The 18,329-nt window shown below is 43.0% G+C and overlaps 1 protein-coding gene across 1 annotated transcript; it reads right to left on the bottom strand.

Annotated features, from left to right (window-relative positions):
- Window positions 1–9,829: 9,829 nt before the first annotated feature.
- Window positions 9,830–17,529, bottom strand: LOC100026816 (keratin, type II cuticular Hb6). Its single transcript, XM_001377270.3, has 9 exons — window positions 17,118–17,529; window positions 16,095–16,303; window positions 14,871–14,931; window positions 14,071–14,166; window positions 13,160–13,324; window positions 12,825–12,950; window positions 12,280–12,500; window positions 10,940–10,971; window positions 9,830–10,793 (listed from the first exon to the last, which is right to left on the bottom strand). The coding sequence occupies exons 1-9, from the start codon at window positions 17,487–17,489 to the stop codon at window positions 10,591–10,593; spliced, it is 1,485 nt and encodes a 494-aa protein (XP_001377307.1). The 5' UTR covers window positions 17,490–17,529; the 3' UTR covers window positions 9,830–10,590.
- Window positions 17,530–18,329: the final 800 nt, after the last annotated feature.

The raw sequence follows: 18,329 nt of genomic DNA on the forward strand, positions 1-18,329 counted from the left end.
TTCATGATACCATGATTATTTCAATTGCTCTACAGTTATCTACTCTGTTCTTTTCCTCAATTTTTTAAATTAACCAAATAGTTTTTTTTTTAACCCTTACTTTCTGTCTTAGATTCAAAACTAGGTATTGGCTCCAAGACAGTAAGAGCTGGCAACTGGGGTTAAGTGACTTGCCCAGGGTCACCTAGCTAGGAAGTATGTGAAGCCAGATTTGAACCCAGGGTTTCCCAGTTCTAGACCTTAGCCATCAAGCTGGCCTAAACAAATATTTTTTAATAAATATGACTTTAGGGGGCAGCGAGGTGGCTTAGTGGATTGAGAGCCAGACCCAGAGACAGGAGGTCCCAGGATCAGTCCATCTTCCACCAAGGAGATCTTCCTAAAATACAGCTGCAACTATGTCATTTCCTCTTGTTAGTAAACTCCAGGTGACTCCTTATCACCAACAGGATTGAATTGAAAATCCCTGGGGGCAGCTAGGTGGCTCAGTGGATTGAGATTCTAGTCTAGAGATGGCAGGGTCTTGAGTTCAAATCTGACCTCGTACACTTCCTAAATGTAGGATTCTGGACAAGTCACTTAACTCCTAATGTCTAGCCCTTACTGCTCTTCTGCCTCAGAACCAAAACACAGTATAGATTCTAAGATGGAAGTTAAAGGTTTAATTTTTTTTTAATTCTCTGTCATTCAAAGTCATTCATGACCTAATTCCCTCCTTACTTTTCCAGTCTTCTCAGACTTGATGCTTCCCCAAATACTCTTTAATCCCCGAGACTGTCCTTTGTGCTATTCCTAAAACAAGACCCTCAATCTCCCAAATTTAGGCATTTTTACTAGCTGTCTCTCTTGCCTGGAATGCTCTTCCTCCTTATCTCCAACTCCTGGGTTCCCTGGCTCTCTTCAAGTCCCAGTTAAAGTCTCATCTTTTGTAGAGAGTCTTTCCCAATCTCTCTTAATTCCAGCACCCTCCCTCTGTTGATTATTTCTCATACGTCCTGTCTATAGTTTGTTAGGACATGGTGTTTGTGTATTGTCTCTTCCATTAGACTATGAACCCCTCGAGAGCGGGGATTGTCTTTTACATTTCTTTGTATCCCCAGCCCTAAGCACAGTATCTGACACATGACAGATACTTTGATTAACTGACTTATTTGGAAAGACCCAGGGCTTTCTTGCTAAGACAGGTTCTGGATTGTTTTAGTCCCTTCTTTTTAGTAATTGATTTTAGTCATTTAAATTTCCTTAGGAAATAGTCAATGGCTCTGCTGGTGTCTGTTTATCCATTTTCCTTTTTTCTTTGCATCACTAGTTCATTTAAACATTTCATTTGGAAGTTGTTTTAATTGCATACCATATAATCCTATTTTTTTCTCCTAATTTGGCATTGATTTTGATCCTCACTCTAATGGGCCAATGGTCTGATGATTCATAATAGCTTCCACACTGGTAACGAGTAGTTTCCTGTCTGAAATTATAAGCAATTTCATTTTTTTGCGGCATTATTTAGTGCTTCCCATTTTCAATGCCTTTCAGTTTTCCTCTTGACTAAAAGATTCAGGATAATCCAGGTTTTCCCATAAATCTAAGACTCTTCAGACACCCTGTTTCAACATGAAACTTCTGAGTAGAGCATAATGCCCTTTCAGTTATTGAAACTCTTCCAGTTGTTATTCCTGAGTATATTTCCCAACATCTTCCTCTTTGCCCATCTTCACATTGAAGTCACTGAATAGAAAAGTACGGGTTGATTTATTTTGGAAGGTCTCATCCATTCTTCACATCATTTCCCTTCTTCATCCTCTGCATCAAATGTCAGGTAAGCTATAATTATCTTCACAGCAGCCCTTGTATAAAACTCAGCATAAGTACTAAAGTACAAAATGATAAAGCGTCTCATGAAATGATATTTCATGTTGCATTTGGAAGCACAATAAAATGAACTCTGCCAACTCCTTTGTTTGCCTCTCCAAGGAGTGGGAACCTGTGAGCAATCTTCCATTTATCTATGACTCCCTTTTTGTCTTCTGCTTTCATATGTAGCAAAAATGCCAATATTGAAATTAATCAGTTTCTCCAATACAGCATCCCCTCTGTGGTCAGTGGGCAAAGGTATTGTGCTGAGAGTGTCCACAGATGAATCAATATTTATATAATTTAACAGCAATATGACTCTTAGCACCTTCTGCTTTTTCTCCAACCACCATCCACCCTTCTGCCATCATCACTGCAGTAGTAGAAAAGGGGATAGGGGGCAGCTGGGTAGCTCAGTGGATTGAGAGCCAGGCCTAGAGATGGGAGGTCCTGGGTTCAAATCTGGCCTCAGACACTTCTCGGCTGTGTGACCCTGGGCAAGTCACTTGACCCCCATTGCCTAGCCCTTACCACTCTTCTGCCTTGGAGCCAATACACAGTATTGACTCCAAGACGTAAGGTAAGGGTTTAAAAAGAAAAGAAAAGAAAAGAAAAGAAAAGAAAAGAAAAGAAAAGAAAAGAAAAGAAAAGAAAAGAAAAGAAAAGAAAAGAAAAGAAAAGAAAAGAAAAGAAAAGAAAAGAAAAGGGGCTAGACAGGACTAAGACCCCTTTTGTGTTTTTTTTTTCTGTTTTATGGGTTGCCATGATCAAAAGATTCTTGACCAATCAGTCAGTCTATTAGTGATGCGCCTCTGGGAAAGGACCCCATGCCTGAAGCTTTTCCAGTTGGTAGAATTTGTAGCCTGTATTCTGACAGCATAACCTAAGGTCACCTTCATGTCATGACTCAACAAAAGAACAGTATTTTGTGGAGGACTATCACCATCATCACTCACAAAATGTTTACTGAATGTCTACTGTGTGCTAGAGGTAAGAATTACAGTGAGTTGGGAACACATAGCCCTCTCTCATGAAGTTTATCATCCATCCATATCTCATTTTAGGTCTTTCCCCTACTCCTTTCATGGTGGCCACTTTTCACTATGAACTCCCCAGCAAAAAGATGATGATCCGGGTCTATTCTTCCTCAGATTTTTTCAACAAAGGTACTCAAAGCACCACTTGGCACCTAGGCAAGTATTCACTGTTGCTGGCAAAGCAAGTAATTTGTCATCTATAATATATCTCATCAATTTTTTTTTCTTTCATTGCCCTTTCCACCAAGGTTTCCATGTCCCAATCCCAGGATACTCCCTACTCCAAAGTTCACACCACAAAGCACACACACACACACACACACACACACACACACACACACACACACACACACACCTTGGTACCCTCTTTAAGCACAGGAAGGAACTGACCAAAGTAGAATAAGCAGCTTCTGGCTCTATCCAGCCTTTAGATTCTATAACTCTATACGTTCCCTTTTTTGGGAGCTTCCTGCAAATATAGTCACAGGTCTCATCTCTCTCCCTGTCCAAACCCATCCTGTTTATGTCTTTATTCTGGCTGGCTTGTTGCAATCTCCAGACAATATTTTTAATTTAAATTTATTTATTTAATTAATTAATTTAGAATATTTTTCCATGGTTCCATGATTCATGTTCTTTCTCTCCCCTCTCATAACCAAGAATAAATTCCACTGGGTTTTACATGTGTCATTGATCAAGACCTATTTCCATATTATTAATATTTGCACTGGGGTGATCATTTAGAGGCTACATCCCCTATCATATCCCCATTGACCCATCTGATCAAGCAGGTGTTTTTCTTCTGTGTTTCCGCTCCCACAGTTCTTTCTCTGGATGTGAATATTGTACAGAAGTCTATTACATTCAATTGTGCCACAGTGTATGTACTTTATGCATACTATGTATATGTACTGTATGTATACTCTATGTACAATGTTCTCCTGGTTCTGCTCCTTTCATTCTGCATCAATTCCTGGAGGTCATTCTACTTGGAATGTTCACATGGAATTCCTCCAGTTCATTATTCCTTTTAGCCCAATAGTATTCCATCACCAACAGATACCACAACCTGTTCAGTCATTCCCCAATCGAAGGGCATTCCCTCATTTTCCAATTTTTTTGCTACCATGAAGAGCACAGCTATGAATATTCTTGTACACATATTTTTCCCTATTATCATTTTGGGGTACAAACCCAGCAGGGCTATGGTTGGATCAAAGGTCAGACAGTCTTTTAGTGCCCTTTGGGCATAGTTCCAAATTGCCCTCCAGAATGGTTGGATTAATTCATAACTACACCAGCAATGCATTAGTGTCCCAATTTTGCCACATGCCCTCCAACATTTATTACTTTCCTTTGCTGTCATATTAGTCAATCTGCTAGGTATGAGGTAGTACCTCAGAGTTGTTTTGATTTGCATTTCTCTAATTATAAGAGATTTAGAATATTTTTTCATGTGCTTATTGATAGTTTTGATTTCTTTATCTGAAAACTGCCTAATCATGTCCCTTGCCCATTTGTCAAATGGGGGATGGCTTGATTTTTTTTTGTACAATTGATTTAACTTCTTGTAAATTTGAGTAATTAGATCTTTGTCAGAGGTTTTTGTTAAAGAGATTTTTCCCAATTTGTTGCTTCCCTTCGAATTTTGGTTGCATTGGGGTTTTTTGTACAAACCCTTTTTAATTTAATGTAATCAAAATTATTCATTTTACATTTTGTAATATTCTCTATTTCTTGCTTGGTCTTAAATCTTTCCTTTCCCAAAGATCTGATAGGCATTCTATTCTATGTTCACCTGATTTACTTATAGTTTCCTTCTTTATATTTAAGTCATTCACCCATTCTGAATTTATCTTGGAATAGTGTGTGAGAAACTAGTCTAGACCTAATCTCTCCCATACTGTTTTCCAATTTTCCCAGAAGTTTTTTTTTTGTCAAATAGTGGTGTTTTGTCCCAAAAGCTGGGATCTTTGGGTTTATCAAACACAAGGTAGCTGAGGTCATTTACCCCAAGTCTATTCCATTGATCCTCCCTTCTGTCTCTTAGCCAGTACTGCTTTACAGTACAGTTTAAGATATGGTACTGCTAGGTTCCCATCCTTCACATTTTTTTCATTAGTTCCCTTGATATTCTTGATCTTTTATTCTTCCAAATGAATTTTGTTATAATTTTTTTCTAATTCAGTAAAAAAAGGTTTTTGGTAGTTTGATAGGTATGGCACTAGATAAGCAAATTAATTTGGATAGGATTGTCATTTTTTTATATTAGCTCATTCTCTGCATGGGCAATCAATGTTTTTCCAATTATTTAGATCTAGTTTTAATTGTGTGGAAAGTATTTTGTAGTTGTGTTCATATAGTTTCTGTGTTTGTCTTGGTAAATAGATTCTTAAATATTTTATATTGTCTAGGGTGATTTTAAATAGAATTTCTCTATCTAACTCTTGTTGCTGAGTTGTGTTGGAAATTGTAATGGAGAAATGGTTTGGGGTTGGTAAAATGAAGCAGGAATCTAGGAGAGATGGATGATGTTTAGGATTGGCTCAGAGAGAGGAGAGGAGGTTTGAAGATTTCCCCCCTTCACCCTTCCCTCCTTAGCTATGGCTGCTCTCCCAGATTTGCTCTTATCCCTCTTGTCCCCCATCCACTCCTAGAGACTAAATATTTCTTCTTAGGAAGACGTCTCTCCCCTTGATCTGTTCACTCACACTTGATTCAAAACTTGGAGAAAAGATAACTACTTTAATGTCAATTAACTCAATCAGGGTAATACAAAGGAATAACTGACAGGGAGAAGAATGGGCAGGAATAGTGGGGGAAAAGGGAATCCCTGTCTCTATCCAAACCCTTTTCCCTCCCTCCTTGAGTTTTTTTTTTTGGGGGGGGGACTCAGGCTTTGGTAGCCTGAGCCCCTTAAGAGATAGTCAAGTTGACTGACCCTGGGTTTGGCCCCTTGGTCACAGTTCAAAACCCAGGGCAAGAGGAGCTGAGGTAAAGTCTGCCAGAAATTCAAAATGCCTTTCTCAGGTTTCTCTTCAATAGTCTTTTCAATTGACAAATGTTGGGGGAAGGATTTCTAGTCACAAGCACAAAAAGTGGGTAACCCTCAGGAGAACATCTTATCCACCCCTCCCTCTTCAGCTTCTCTAGACTGAGAGACCAACTGCTCTTCAAGTGTGAGTGAACAGATCAAGGGGAGAGACGTCTTCCTAAGAAGAAATATTTAGTCTCTAGGAGTGGATGGGGGACAAGAGGGATAAGAGCAAATCTGGGAGAGCAGCCATAGCTAAGGAGGGAAGGGTGAAGGGGGGAAATCTTCAAGGGAACTTTCTGCTCCTCAAGATTCCAGACTCCTGGGGCCCCTTCCCTGTCAAGGTGATCAGATCCACACACTCTTCAGCCTGGCACTTTTCTTCTAGTGCCAGCTGTTGTCACAAAATGTACAGAAATGCTGATGACTTATGACTTCTTTTGTATCCTGCAACTTTGCTAAAGTTGTTGATTATTTCCACTAGCTTTTTAGTTGATTCTCTAGGATTCTTTAAGTAGACCATCATATCATCCACAAAGACTGATAGCTTGGTCTCCTCTTTGCCTTTTTTAATTCTTTCAATTCCTTTTTCTTCTCTAATTGCTATTGCTCGTGTTTCTAGTACTATGTTAAATAATAGCGGTGATAATGGGCATCACTGCTTCACTCCTGATCTTATTGGAAAGGCTTCTAATTTATCCCCATTGCAGATGAGGCTTGCTGATAGTTTTAAGTATATACTGTATATTATTTTTAGGGAAGACCCTTCTATTCCTATACTTTCTAGTGTTTTCAATAGGAATGGGTGTTGTATTTTGTCAAAGGCTTTTTCTGCATCTATTGAGATAATAATTATGTGATTTCTGTTGGTTTGGCTGTTGATATAGTCAATTATGTGGGTGGTTTTTCTAATATTGAACCATCCTTGCATTCCTGGTATAAATCCCACCTGATCATAGTGAAAAACCCTTCTGATCACTTGCTGGACTCTTTGTGCTAGTATTCTGTTTAAGATTTTTGCATCTATGTTCATTTAGGAGATTGGTCTGTGGTTTTCTTTCTCCGTTTTTAGTCTGCCTGGCTTTGCAATCATGTTTGTGTCATAAAAGGAATACTGATTTCTCTGATTCTCTAGTGTTGGCCCTCCTTTGTTTGTAGACTCAAGGGTAGACATAGTCCCAGTCCTATGTCCAATACCCTATGTCATCCTTCACCTCCTATTCCTCCAGCCACCATCAACCCAGCCACCTTTTGTGCTTGCAGTATCCTCCCAGCCAAAACTATCTTCTATAACATGCCTGAACTATTTATCTTAAAAATAGATCTAGTCACACCACTCCACTGGTTAATAATTTTCAGTGGTTACTCATGAAGCAAAATTCAAATTTCTTTGCCTTAAATTCAAGGCCCTTCCCAATCTCGCAGCACCCCCTTTTCCTTCCAGTTATTAACTTTTTTATCTCATACAATTTCCATCAATGTTATTTTGTTGTTGTTCAGTCGTTTTCTAGTCATATCTGACTTTGTGAATCTTTTCAGATTTTTTTTGTTTTGCTGAGATACTGAAGTGGTTTGTCATTTTCTTCTCCGTCTTATTTTCCACAGGAAGAACTGAGGCAAACAAGATTAAATGACTTGCCCAGCCAGTAAGTGTTTGAGGCCAGATTTGAACTCATGAGGATGAGCCTTCCTCATTCCAAGTCCAATGCTTTATCCATTGCATCACATAACTACCCCATATAATTCCTCTCTATAGTCCCAGCTAAAGTAGTATCCTCTCTGCCCCAAACACATCCTTTACTCTTCTGTCTCACACTATTCCCCATACCTAAAAGACCTTTTCTTCCTTTCACTTGTAGAATTTCTACCCATTCTTTAAAACCTACCTTAAAAGCCACCTCCTCCAGGAATACTTTGATTCCTCAGACACTGATGACCATTTTCCTTCAACCCTGAATATCCTTTTGTTCTATTCCTCTCTCATAGACCAGTACTAGTAACTATAGCATTTTTATAGCACTTTTAAGCTTGTATTATCTCATTTAGTCTTCACAACAACTCTGGGAGGTAGGTGCTCTTATTATTCCCATTTTGCAGATGAAGAAATTGAAGCAGAGAGAGATTTGCCCACAGTCACACAGCTAGTGTCGGAGACTAGATCTTGAACTTATGTCTTCCCAATGCCAGACCCAGGACTCTATCCACTGAGCCACATAGCCACACCACTAAAGACCATGGCTCCAGTTCTAATTCTGTCACTTAATTTACTATGGAGGGAATCACTTCCTCTCTCTTAGAGCCAGAGTTTCCTCAGCTAACAAATAGAGAGAACAGAAGAGCTGGCCACTAAAGACCTGTCCAATGATCTAAATGATCTATAGTTCTAGAATGCCAACCTCCTATAATTCTGTAGTTTGACCACTGTGTAGACCTACTTAACATAACACTGTCCAGGAGGAAATGTACTTTAATGTCAAGGACAGGGATTATCGTGGCACCTAAAACATTTGTAAATAATCAGAAACTTAAAGATGCAGCCAGATGGACTGAATCACTCAACAGTGGCTGAGGTAGGCTCATTAAAACATAGAATCTTAGAGCTAGGAAGAATATAGAAGAATAGATATTTACCCAATGTCACAAAAATCAGTGAGTCTCTTTAGATCTAAGTCAGTCTATAAGTCACACTTCAGTATAGCCACAATTCCAAAGATTCTTAATTTTTTTTTTTGTTGGTGGGGATTTAAGGGAAGGAGAAGCTAAGTCCTGGAATTTCAGAAAACAGAGGCCAAGCTTTACATTAAGATCATCTAAGGGGCAGCTGGGTAGCTCAGTGGATTGAGAGCCACACCTTCAGATGGGAGGTCCTAGGTTCAAATATGGCCTCAGACACTTCCCAGCTGTGTGACCCTGGGCAAGTCACTTAACTCCCATTTCCTTACCACTCTTCTGCCACAGTATTGACTCCAAGATGGAAGGTAAGGGTTAAAAAAAAAGATCATCTAATTTCTGGAAAAGATACAAACCATACGAACATACTCATACAAGAAGAATAGAAGAAGAAGAAATGTCCATAACCATGTCATTGTTACTCCTGGGTTCCCATCTTTGTCTGGCTTGTTAAAACTTTTTAAATGTTAGATATAAACATATAAATAGCCCAGTGCCCTGTTGGCCCTCTAGTTTCAGGGGTTGTGCATTACACTAAATATAATAAGAATCAACAGAGGAATCTCTAATCTCCTGGACTTCCAAAAGTTATTTGCACGTAAATGCTTTGGCTCCATGGAGAAGAATATCAGTCTGAATGAGTCTGAAGAATCAGTCTGAAGTGGGATATGGGGAAGCTAGGTGGCTATGTGGATTGAGAGCTAGAGCTAGAGCTAGAGACTGGAAATCCTGGGTTCAAATCTGGCCTCAGACACTTCCTAGCTGTGTGATTCTGGGCAAGTTATCTAGCCCCCATTGCCTAACTCCTATCACTCTTCTGTCTTGGAATGGATACACAGTGTTGGTTCTCAGACAGAAGGAAAGGGTTTAACAAAAAGAATGATCTGGGAGAGAGTTCTCTGATATATAAAAAGGTCAACAAAAATCTCTTATAAATGCAGCAAATTTGAGCTGGTCAAAGATCATAGAACCCAAGGATTGATAACAATTGCTTTGGAGTCAGGGGCTACTTTGATGGATATCCATCAGTCACTCTAACCATCCTTCTCACCACCAGGAAGGAGTCAGAGCTAGTCAGGCTATGTACATGAGGAGAGTATTCGGCCTTTGAAGTCATCTCACCCAAAGACAGATGACTGGATTTGAGCTGACTACCAACTGGAGAATTTCACAGCTTGCTCCAGTTCTGCATTACTTGCATGACTCATATTTGAGAGTTCAGGTCATTGGCACTTTTAAGACCCTGAGCCACCATACTTGATTCACTACATTGAGTTTATTGGAGATACAGAATGAAACAAAGACAAACATACAAGAAATTGAATTATTGGCTTCCTGGGAGCTTTTGGTTACAGACATGGGAAGGAAATCAGATGGGGTGGGAATACTGTAGAGTCAACTGAAAACAAAAATAAAGCAATGTTTCTCATCTGCCCATTCCAAAGGCAGCAGTCACAATGACAGCACAGACAAGGTGACTGTTGGCACAACCAAGGATCACCATCTAAAGCTACTGGGAAACACCCTACTCCCAGATGGGGTTTCTCCTCCACCTTCCCTAGAACTCGGTATTGCTACAGTAATAGACCCACCAGCCAAATAATCCAGCAGAAGACAGAAAGTTGGAGAAGAAGATTGTGAACCCATAGTACAGTGAGATAACTACTAGGAAATGAACTGCCAGGAAAAAGCAAGAAAAGGGAGCCATCCACCCATCAGAGAAATAGATCCAATTGGGTATTTTGATCAGGCCATCAACAGCTGCTGAGATCTGGGTTAAATAAGGGGCAATATGGAAGAAGACAGAGAGTCTTGGGAAATTTCATTTGGAGGGATAAACTGTGCAATTTCTCCTGCTTGGCTGTTGGAACTGTGGCTGGGCCCGTAGAGAGAGGATGGGACTGAGGGATGATGCATTGCTGTTCAAGAGCAGTAAGGGATGTGGTCAGATTGCAGTGATATTCCTGGGCTGAAATTCGGTTGTTTCCTCCTGACCTCCTAACACCTCCTGACTCCACAAGAGGTGGCACAAGAACGGGTGCTGTAGCCGGAGCCAACCCCACAGGGGGCACAGGCATTAGGTGCGCTGACCACCACACTGCCACCAGAGGGGCCAGTGCTACCGGTGCTGACAACACGGGCACCGGAGGTGCTGGTGCAGAGATCGCCACAGACGACGCCACCTCGGGAGCTGCTGACACCTATGAAGAAGAGAGGCAGGACAAAGAGAGGGTCAAAGGTGGGCTACAGCTGATCCACTTCATAGTATCCAGAAAGCAGCAACCACCACAAGACATACTCTAGCAACCCCATTATGAGCCAAGGGGGGAAAGCTGAAATTACTTACAGACATTCACGGCGCCAACACCCTCACACAACCTGTATTGGGGAAGGAAAAGGAAGAGAGGTCAGTCAACAAAAAACCAACATAATCCCTCAATTCACTCAATTAAGGTGAAATAAAACTCAGTCATTTAATATAAGCTGAATCTAGACTCAGAGAATGTATGTTTAAATTCCAGAACTGACACTTAAAAACCTTGGAGCCTTATCTTCTGTATTAGACTGGGACCTAAGTGAGGCAGGAGCTGGGTCTCTCCCCATCCTTCCAGCCCAATGCTCATAGATAAAGAGATGCTCAGTTTGGAGAGTTCTTCTACAGATTGATTTGACAGGCCGGCTGAAAGACCCAAGAGGCATGAACTGTATGTACTTGGACTAGATTTCTCTGGTCCAGCTCCTAGTGATTACTCCATCTAGAGACACTAGGATCATCTTGTCCATTCCCCTGCCTTCCACTAAACTGGATTTTACCACCAGTAAGAGGGCTATCATGTCCTTTTTGTACAACTCTATCCAAAAGGGGACACTGAACTTTTGGGGATCTCAATAGAAAGTTCCTCTTAGTGTCTAGCTTCAACTTTTGCTCCCATAAGTGATGCCAGTTTGGGGAACTCAACAAATCAGAATGGCTGTGGACAAGCCAATGAAAGCTTCCCTTCAGAGCCCTCAAGTATAAAAACCAATTAAGCTGACAGTAAGCTGGGGCTGGATTTGCCAGGAAATTGTGGGTCAGACCAGTGTGATTAATGCCTTATATTGCCAATGGGGCCAAGGAAATCAAGGATAAAGGATAGTGTCAGGAATGGTACAGATACTAAATGCCAGGACAAGAGGGTTAAATATGAGGGAGGAGATACCTTTAGAGGAGGGGGGTGTGTGGAATGGGGATGGAATAAGTGTCAGGGATGGGAAACTAAGAGCACAGTCAGGAATGGAGAGGAGTGAGTACCAGATTACAGGGAGAGTGGTACTCTAGGAATAGGAGGAGGCTAAAGTAGTGGTGGTGGAGCAGAGATCTGGGGAGGAAGTGCAGGTTATTAAGCCTGGGTTCAAGAATTCAACTCTGCTACCTTGCTTAGGAAACTATAGGCAAAGCCCTAAACTAAAGTCCCACAGCCACATCCAATGAGTCCAACTGAGGACCCCCACTCAAAAGCTTAGAACTGGTGGAGAAAGTACTCATAGGACTAAATGCAAATTACCTGTCCAGTGCAGGATGGGGGGAAGGTTCTAAAGGAGAGTCGGGTGATTGTTTCCTCTGCCCTAGTTCAGAAGGTTTAGGGACAGAGCAACCTGTGAGACCTGGCTGGATAGGGAAGAAGGAAGACTGTCCCAGGGACCCACCTTTGCTCCTCGCCCTCCAGCAGTCTCTTGTAGGTGGCGATCTCAATGTCCAGTCCTAGCTTGGAGTTCATGACCTCCTGGTACTCCTTCAGTAGACAAGCCATGTCCTGCTTGGCCTTCTGCAGAGCCTCCTCCAGCCCAGCCAGCTTGCAGCGGGCATCATTGAGGGCAGCCTCACCCTGCTGTTCAGACTGTGTCACAGCAGCCTCCAGCTTGGAATTCTGGGAGAGGGGACAGGAACCAGGGAGAAGACAAGTTAGCAAAGTGTTCTGGAATTATGTTTCCCAAATAAGACCAACTCAAATCTTTTACTGCTTTTGTGCACAATTCTTCCCTCTCCTTTCACACCTCTCCCCAACATACCAACATACCATAATATACCATATAGACCATAATAGACAGGAACTTCTCTAGGGGAAATGGTTTTATAGCACCCTTTCTCTCCTTTCTGGTTCACTGGGCATTATCCATCATACATACACTGAGTCCCTTCTGGTATGGTCTAATCTTATTCTTTCCTATCCAAATGTTATCTATGTCCATACCTGGCACTTGGCATTCTCCACCTCGGCAGTCAGCCTCTGGATCATGCGATTCAGCTCATTGATCTCCTCCTTGGTCCTACGTAGACTCTCACCATGGCGGATCACTGTAGCCTTCATCTCCTCACACTGTAAGAGGAAGAAGAGAGAAGAGGGGAAGCATGTGTCAGAAAGGCAAAAATCAGACATCCATCTCCCTTGCCTTAGTTCTTAGTTCCACCCTAGGAAAAGAGCCTCCATAGCTGCCCTGAAAAATGAGTCCTTCCCAAAGGCTACCCACCAGGCTCTCCACTGAAGTTTCAGGTAGAAGAGAAGGGAGGAAATTCATGCCCACTCACCTTGCTGCGGTACCAAGACTCAGCCTCAGCCCGGCTACGGCTAGCGATGTCATCATATTGAGACTTGATCTCAGCAATGACACAGTCCATGTTGAGATCTCTGCTGTTGTCCATCTTCACCACAACGGAGGTGTCTGAGATGTGAGACTGTAGAACTCTGATCTCCTACAAAATCAGGAGAAGTGATGAAGATACACAGTCCCAGGAAAGTCACACAGAGAGGAAGGGGCCTTCTAGGGAGCTTCCATCTCAATTGATCCCACTTCCTAATTTCTAAATCAGATCTATAGATTCCTCAGCTTTATCCTGATTTTCCAGAAGATCTGCTATCTGGTTTTCTAGTGAGAACCACTTGTCTTCATTCCTTGCCCATTCCTCTCTCCCAGACCCATCTGGGCACAACCATTCCTTTATCTCTAAACCTTCTTAACTAGAGCAAAAAAAAAAATTGAAGAAAAACGATTGTAAAATAGTCCTAATCCAAAGCTCACATTTTGGAGATGAACTTCCCTTACCATATTTCACTGCCCAAATCACTTGGACTTAGTCCTAGGAGCACTTTCTCTGACAATTCTTACCAATTCCCATAGAGGATCAGGAGATTCTAGCTTGGGGTTTTGTTGATAGGCTCCCAAATGAGGAATAGGACTGAATTCCTAAGTAAACTAGTACGTGGGCATTAGACCCTTTCTCCCCATTCCAATCAATGTCTCCTGTCCTAGAGAGACTATACTCCTTCTGTGTTGTTCAGAAGGAGTCTTAGATCAGGAGGCAAGCTACCCACCAGGAATGAACTATTCCTCACAGATTCCTCAGGCTCTGGCTGCTTCCTCCTGTCCTTAGACTGATCTCTCCCATTCCTTCAAGCCCAAGGTCTGTTTAGCTCCAGGAGAACCCACTCAGACTCTTACCTCTTCATACAAGGCTCTCATGAAGTTGATCTCCTCTGTCAAAGCCTCTGAATTGGCCTCCAGATCAGATTTGCGGAGGTAAGCACAGTCCACATCCTATTGGGAAATAGAGAAGGAAGATTGAACTCATCAAAATGGAAGCTGATAGCTGAGGAAACTGAGGATGAAAAAGGTAGTAAGATGCAAAGGTGGAACACAAATCTAGGTCTCCTTTTTGGTGAACATATTTCATTCCCAGTTTTAAAATGTATTCTTCCCCACTCTAAGATTTCCCATATGCTCTTTCCCAATCTGGGACAACATCCTCTGATATATTCCTCCTTTTCTTTCCAACTAATCATTTCGCTTCTCTTTAATTCCTTTCCTATCTCCTAAGCCTTGATATACTTAGGGAACTTAGGTTCCACCTCCAGGGAGCAGAGAAGAAACTCTTGGGGAGAAGATGTGAATGAAGAGATGCTTTCTTTGCTCCATGATTTGACAAAACCCCCTCTGCTTTCCAGATGATCAGTCACAAATTCTGAAGCAAGAAGGCTCCCCAAGAGTTCAATTCATAGCTGACCCTTCCTTGAAGCTAGGATACCATTGTATGATCAAATATCACCTGTCCCACCCTCTAACTATGTTGTTCAGCAGCTTGGCTGCCTAGAAATTGGTCCAGCTTGTTTTTGAAATACCAGCTTACCCTCTTCTGAAGATAACAAATCTCTATACTCTGAAGAAAGTTTTAAGGGTACACATTTCAAGGAACTCTCCTTTTTCCCTCTTACAAGCCAAGCCCTCTACTCAATGTCACTCACCTTCTTCAGAGCAACAAATTCATTCTCAGCTGTGGCTCTCAGGGAAACTTCCTCCTCATACCTGAAATAGAATGAAAGAAAGGTACCCAGATCAGTGGGAGGCAGATTGGTGAGAGGGGCACATCAACTGAGAGAAATCCCATGTATTGGGCCAAAAAATGGATCTTGGTTCTCCATATCAATGAAGGAACCACTAGGAATGCAAATTTTCAGAAACGTGATCATTTAAAAGTCATCCTCTGTTTGGACCTGGTACATGCTTTTGTCTTTAGGGTTGGATGTTAGCCATGATCTGGGAATCCATAGCACTTCAGAAAATTTCCCTGAAAAACTGTTTCAGGAGAAGCTAAAAGGCTATCCATCTTCCTGCATGACTTCATTTCACTGTCATAGGGCATCGGATCATTAGCCTGTATTGAGCTGCCTTCTCCTTCTGGGCTAGCTAGCTGTTATATGCCTTTCCCAGGATATGGGAGTAGATGATAAAGCAATAACACAAGACCTTTCTTTCTAGCAATCAACTGATCCATCAGATTCTTGGGAGCTGGGAATGTTCAAGGGAATGAGAGCTGATTAGAGTAGTGAGATGGTAGTTTCAACGGGGAATTGAAAGCTAATCCAAGATGGTGGAGCAATAAGTAACTATATCAAAAGATGCGAGTACCTCCTATGTTTTCCAGAAAGTCCTTTCTTCCCTTTCTAGCACCCAAACTGAGCAAGTTCTGACACTCTTCCTCCCCCCATTACTAGGGCATGATCTAACTCATGGAACCTAGTTCTCTCAGAGCTATCACATCATTCTATGCTAAGATCTCCAAGGAACAGGACATCAGGAAACCTTATAAAATGATAACCATTTCCACTGTCCTAGCTCTAGGGTTGATGCAAAAGCTGAAGTTAAGTCAAGACAAAAAAAGTTTGTTTCTCAAAAGCTTCAGCCTAGTCACCCTAGTGACACCCAGTGCCTAGGGACTGAAAGGAGGAGAATGAGAAAATGTAGGATTTAGACTGGTTTGTCTGGGAAAAAAGAAGATAAAAAGGAGAGGAGAAGAAACAAGTCTTCAAGTGGAGGCAGAGACTTCACTGCATTCATACCCTATGCACCCGAGTCTTCATTCTAGTGAAAGTCTCCTTGTCCCTGTGTTCTGGTCTCTAATACCTTTTACCACAGGGAAGGTCTTTAATGTAAGCCCATTTCCCATTGTTCTTTCCCCAAACACTCACTTCTTCTTGTAGCCCTCCAGCACCTCCTGCACATGGTTAAGCTCAGAGGACAGGCGCCCACTGTCAGCCTCCACACACTCCAGCTCCCGCTTCAGGGTCTCAATGTAGCCCTGGAACAGGGGCTCCAGGTTGCTCTCGCAGCATTTCCGGTTCTGGTAGAACTGCCACTTGGTCTCCAGAAGCTTGTTCTGCTGCTCCAGGAACCGCACCTATCGCCCAGGGAGGGAGGTAAATGGTCAGGATGGTTCTCTGCTATTCCCCATATTCAGTGGAGGATGCTTCAGAGGGAGCAAGGGCAGTCAGGAGCTCAAAAGGGGGAAATGAGCAACTGTCTTGGGAAAGGAAGGGGACAGCAGGGGAAGGAAGGCAATGAAGGCAAATAATAAAAGAGCATGAACAAGTGTCCTGCCCAGGTCAGAGAACAACTCCTCCAAAACCAAATCCCCGAACGGTTTCACACAGAATGGTAGCCAAAGCTCTGGATCTGGTGAGAGACATCAAGCTTTTCTAATCCAGAAAGTGTCTCATGAGTTGTTGAACATCTGGGTTTTCCAACATAGACGGGACTCAAGAAAAGAAAGGGTGGCTATGAAATCTAGAGCCAGAGGAGCCCTAGAGATCCCCTAGTCCAGCCTTCTTGTTTTGTAGTTCAGAAAACTAGGGACCCCAAAGAGAATCATCTGCTTCTCTGAGTCCTCAGGAGAAGTCTGCCCTAGTCCAAAGCCCAGCTTTCTCATTCTACAGGTAGAGGAAGCTAAGTTCCTGATCTCTGGAGGGTCTCTCCATTTCCCTACGCTCATCCCGTAGACTGAGAGAAGCTTGGAGGAGGAAGGTGGGGTTTCTAGGGATATCTGTGCTGATGGGGCTGTCCAGAAGGGAAGCTGGCTGGCAGCCCTTGTTCCCCCTTTCATCACGGTCCTACACTGGGTTCAAGAAGGCTGCTCCCTCTTCTTGACTGTGCCCTTCTTCCCTCTGGAGGAGCCATTCCCCCAGAGCAGGGCTCACTTCTCTTCTGTCACTGACCTTGTCGATGAAGGCGGCAAACTTGCTGTTGAGGCACTTGATCTGCTCCTTCTCCTCATGCTTCACACACTGGGCATTGGGGTCGATCTCCAGGTTGAGGGGGGTCAGGAGGCTCTCGTTGACAGACACAGTGGTGATGCAGGGGGGGCTGGGCCCGCACACCCCCCCAGAGCGGTAGCCAAAGCTGCGGCCGCAGGAGCCAGCCCTGTAGCCCCCACAGTAGCTGCGGCTGCCAAAGCCGGTCAGTCCCCTGTAGCAGGACACCCCTCTGTAGGGAGCAGCGCTGATGCAGCAGCGGCCAGGTCGGGGTCCACAGGCTGAGGCACAGCTGAAAGCTCTCACAGAGCCTGCACAATAAGATCCACAGGTCATGATGCTGCTTCTGGGCACGGCTGACTGGTGAGAAGGAGAGAGATTGTCAAAAGGATGCCAGCTCTGTGGTCCCGTGCTCCTTTTATACCTGTAGGAGCCAGGCTTGGCCCCTGCCACTGGCCCAAGAGCAATTAGCAGCCTTTATGGGCTTGGGACATTTTGCTGCTTCAGCTCCTCCCTTAATTTGTTTAATTGGGGGGCCAAATGCAGCACAGATGTTTATGAACCTTCACCCCCAAATGCCCGCTTTTCATCTTCAAAGGCCCAACTCACCCCATCCCCTCCCATTATGCAGGTGTGGAAACTGAGAGATTGCAGTGACTCAGGGCAGGAAACTGAGGCTGAGCCAGTAAGTGTGCTGAGGCTTCTTCTTCCCTCCCTTCCTGGATCCAGAGCTCCAAGCTCTCGGGTCAGGGCTCCCCTTTCTGGGAAATGTTTTCTGTGCTAAGTGGGGGGATCACAGTTGAAGGGGGGTCCTAAGTCAGACAGCATGTGGGGGAACAGCAAAAGATGCTGGACTGCTTTTCATGGTTCTCCAACTACTTGTTTAGCAGCATAGAAGCATACTTCCTTCCCACCTCTTGCTAGGACAGTATAGAAAGCGATGTGGGGTGTTTACAGGAGGGAGCCCACTCCCATGCAACATTGCCTGCATTCACCTGTGAATACATGCATGACTCTACACACACACAGAGCCACAATCATAGGATTAAAAAAAATTTGCTTCTGTTTTAGTAACAATTCTAAGACATAAGAGCAAGGGCTAGGCAAGTGGGATAAAGTGACTTGCCCAGGGTCACACAGCAAGGCAGTATTGAGGTCTCATTTGAATTCAAGTCT

This window comes from Monodelphis domestica, chromosome 5, assembly GCF_027887165.1.
Source record: "Monodelphis domestica isolate mMonDom1 chromosome 5, mMonDom1.pri, whole genome shotgun sequence".
NCBI lineage: Eukaryota > Metazoa > Chordata > Mammalia > Didelphimorphia > Didelphidae > Monodelphis > Monodelphis domestica.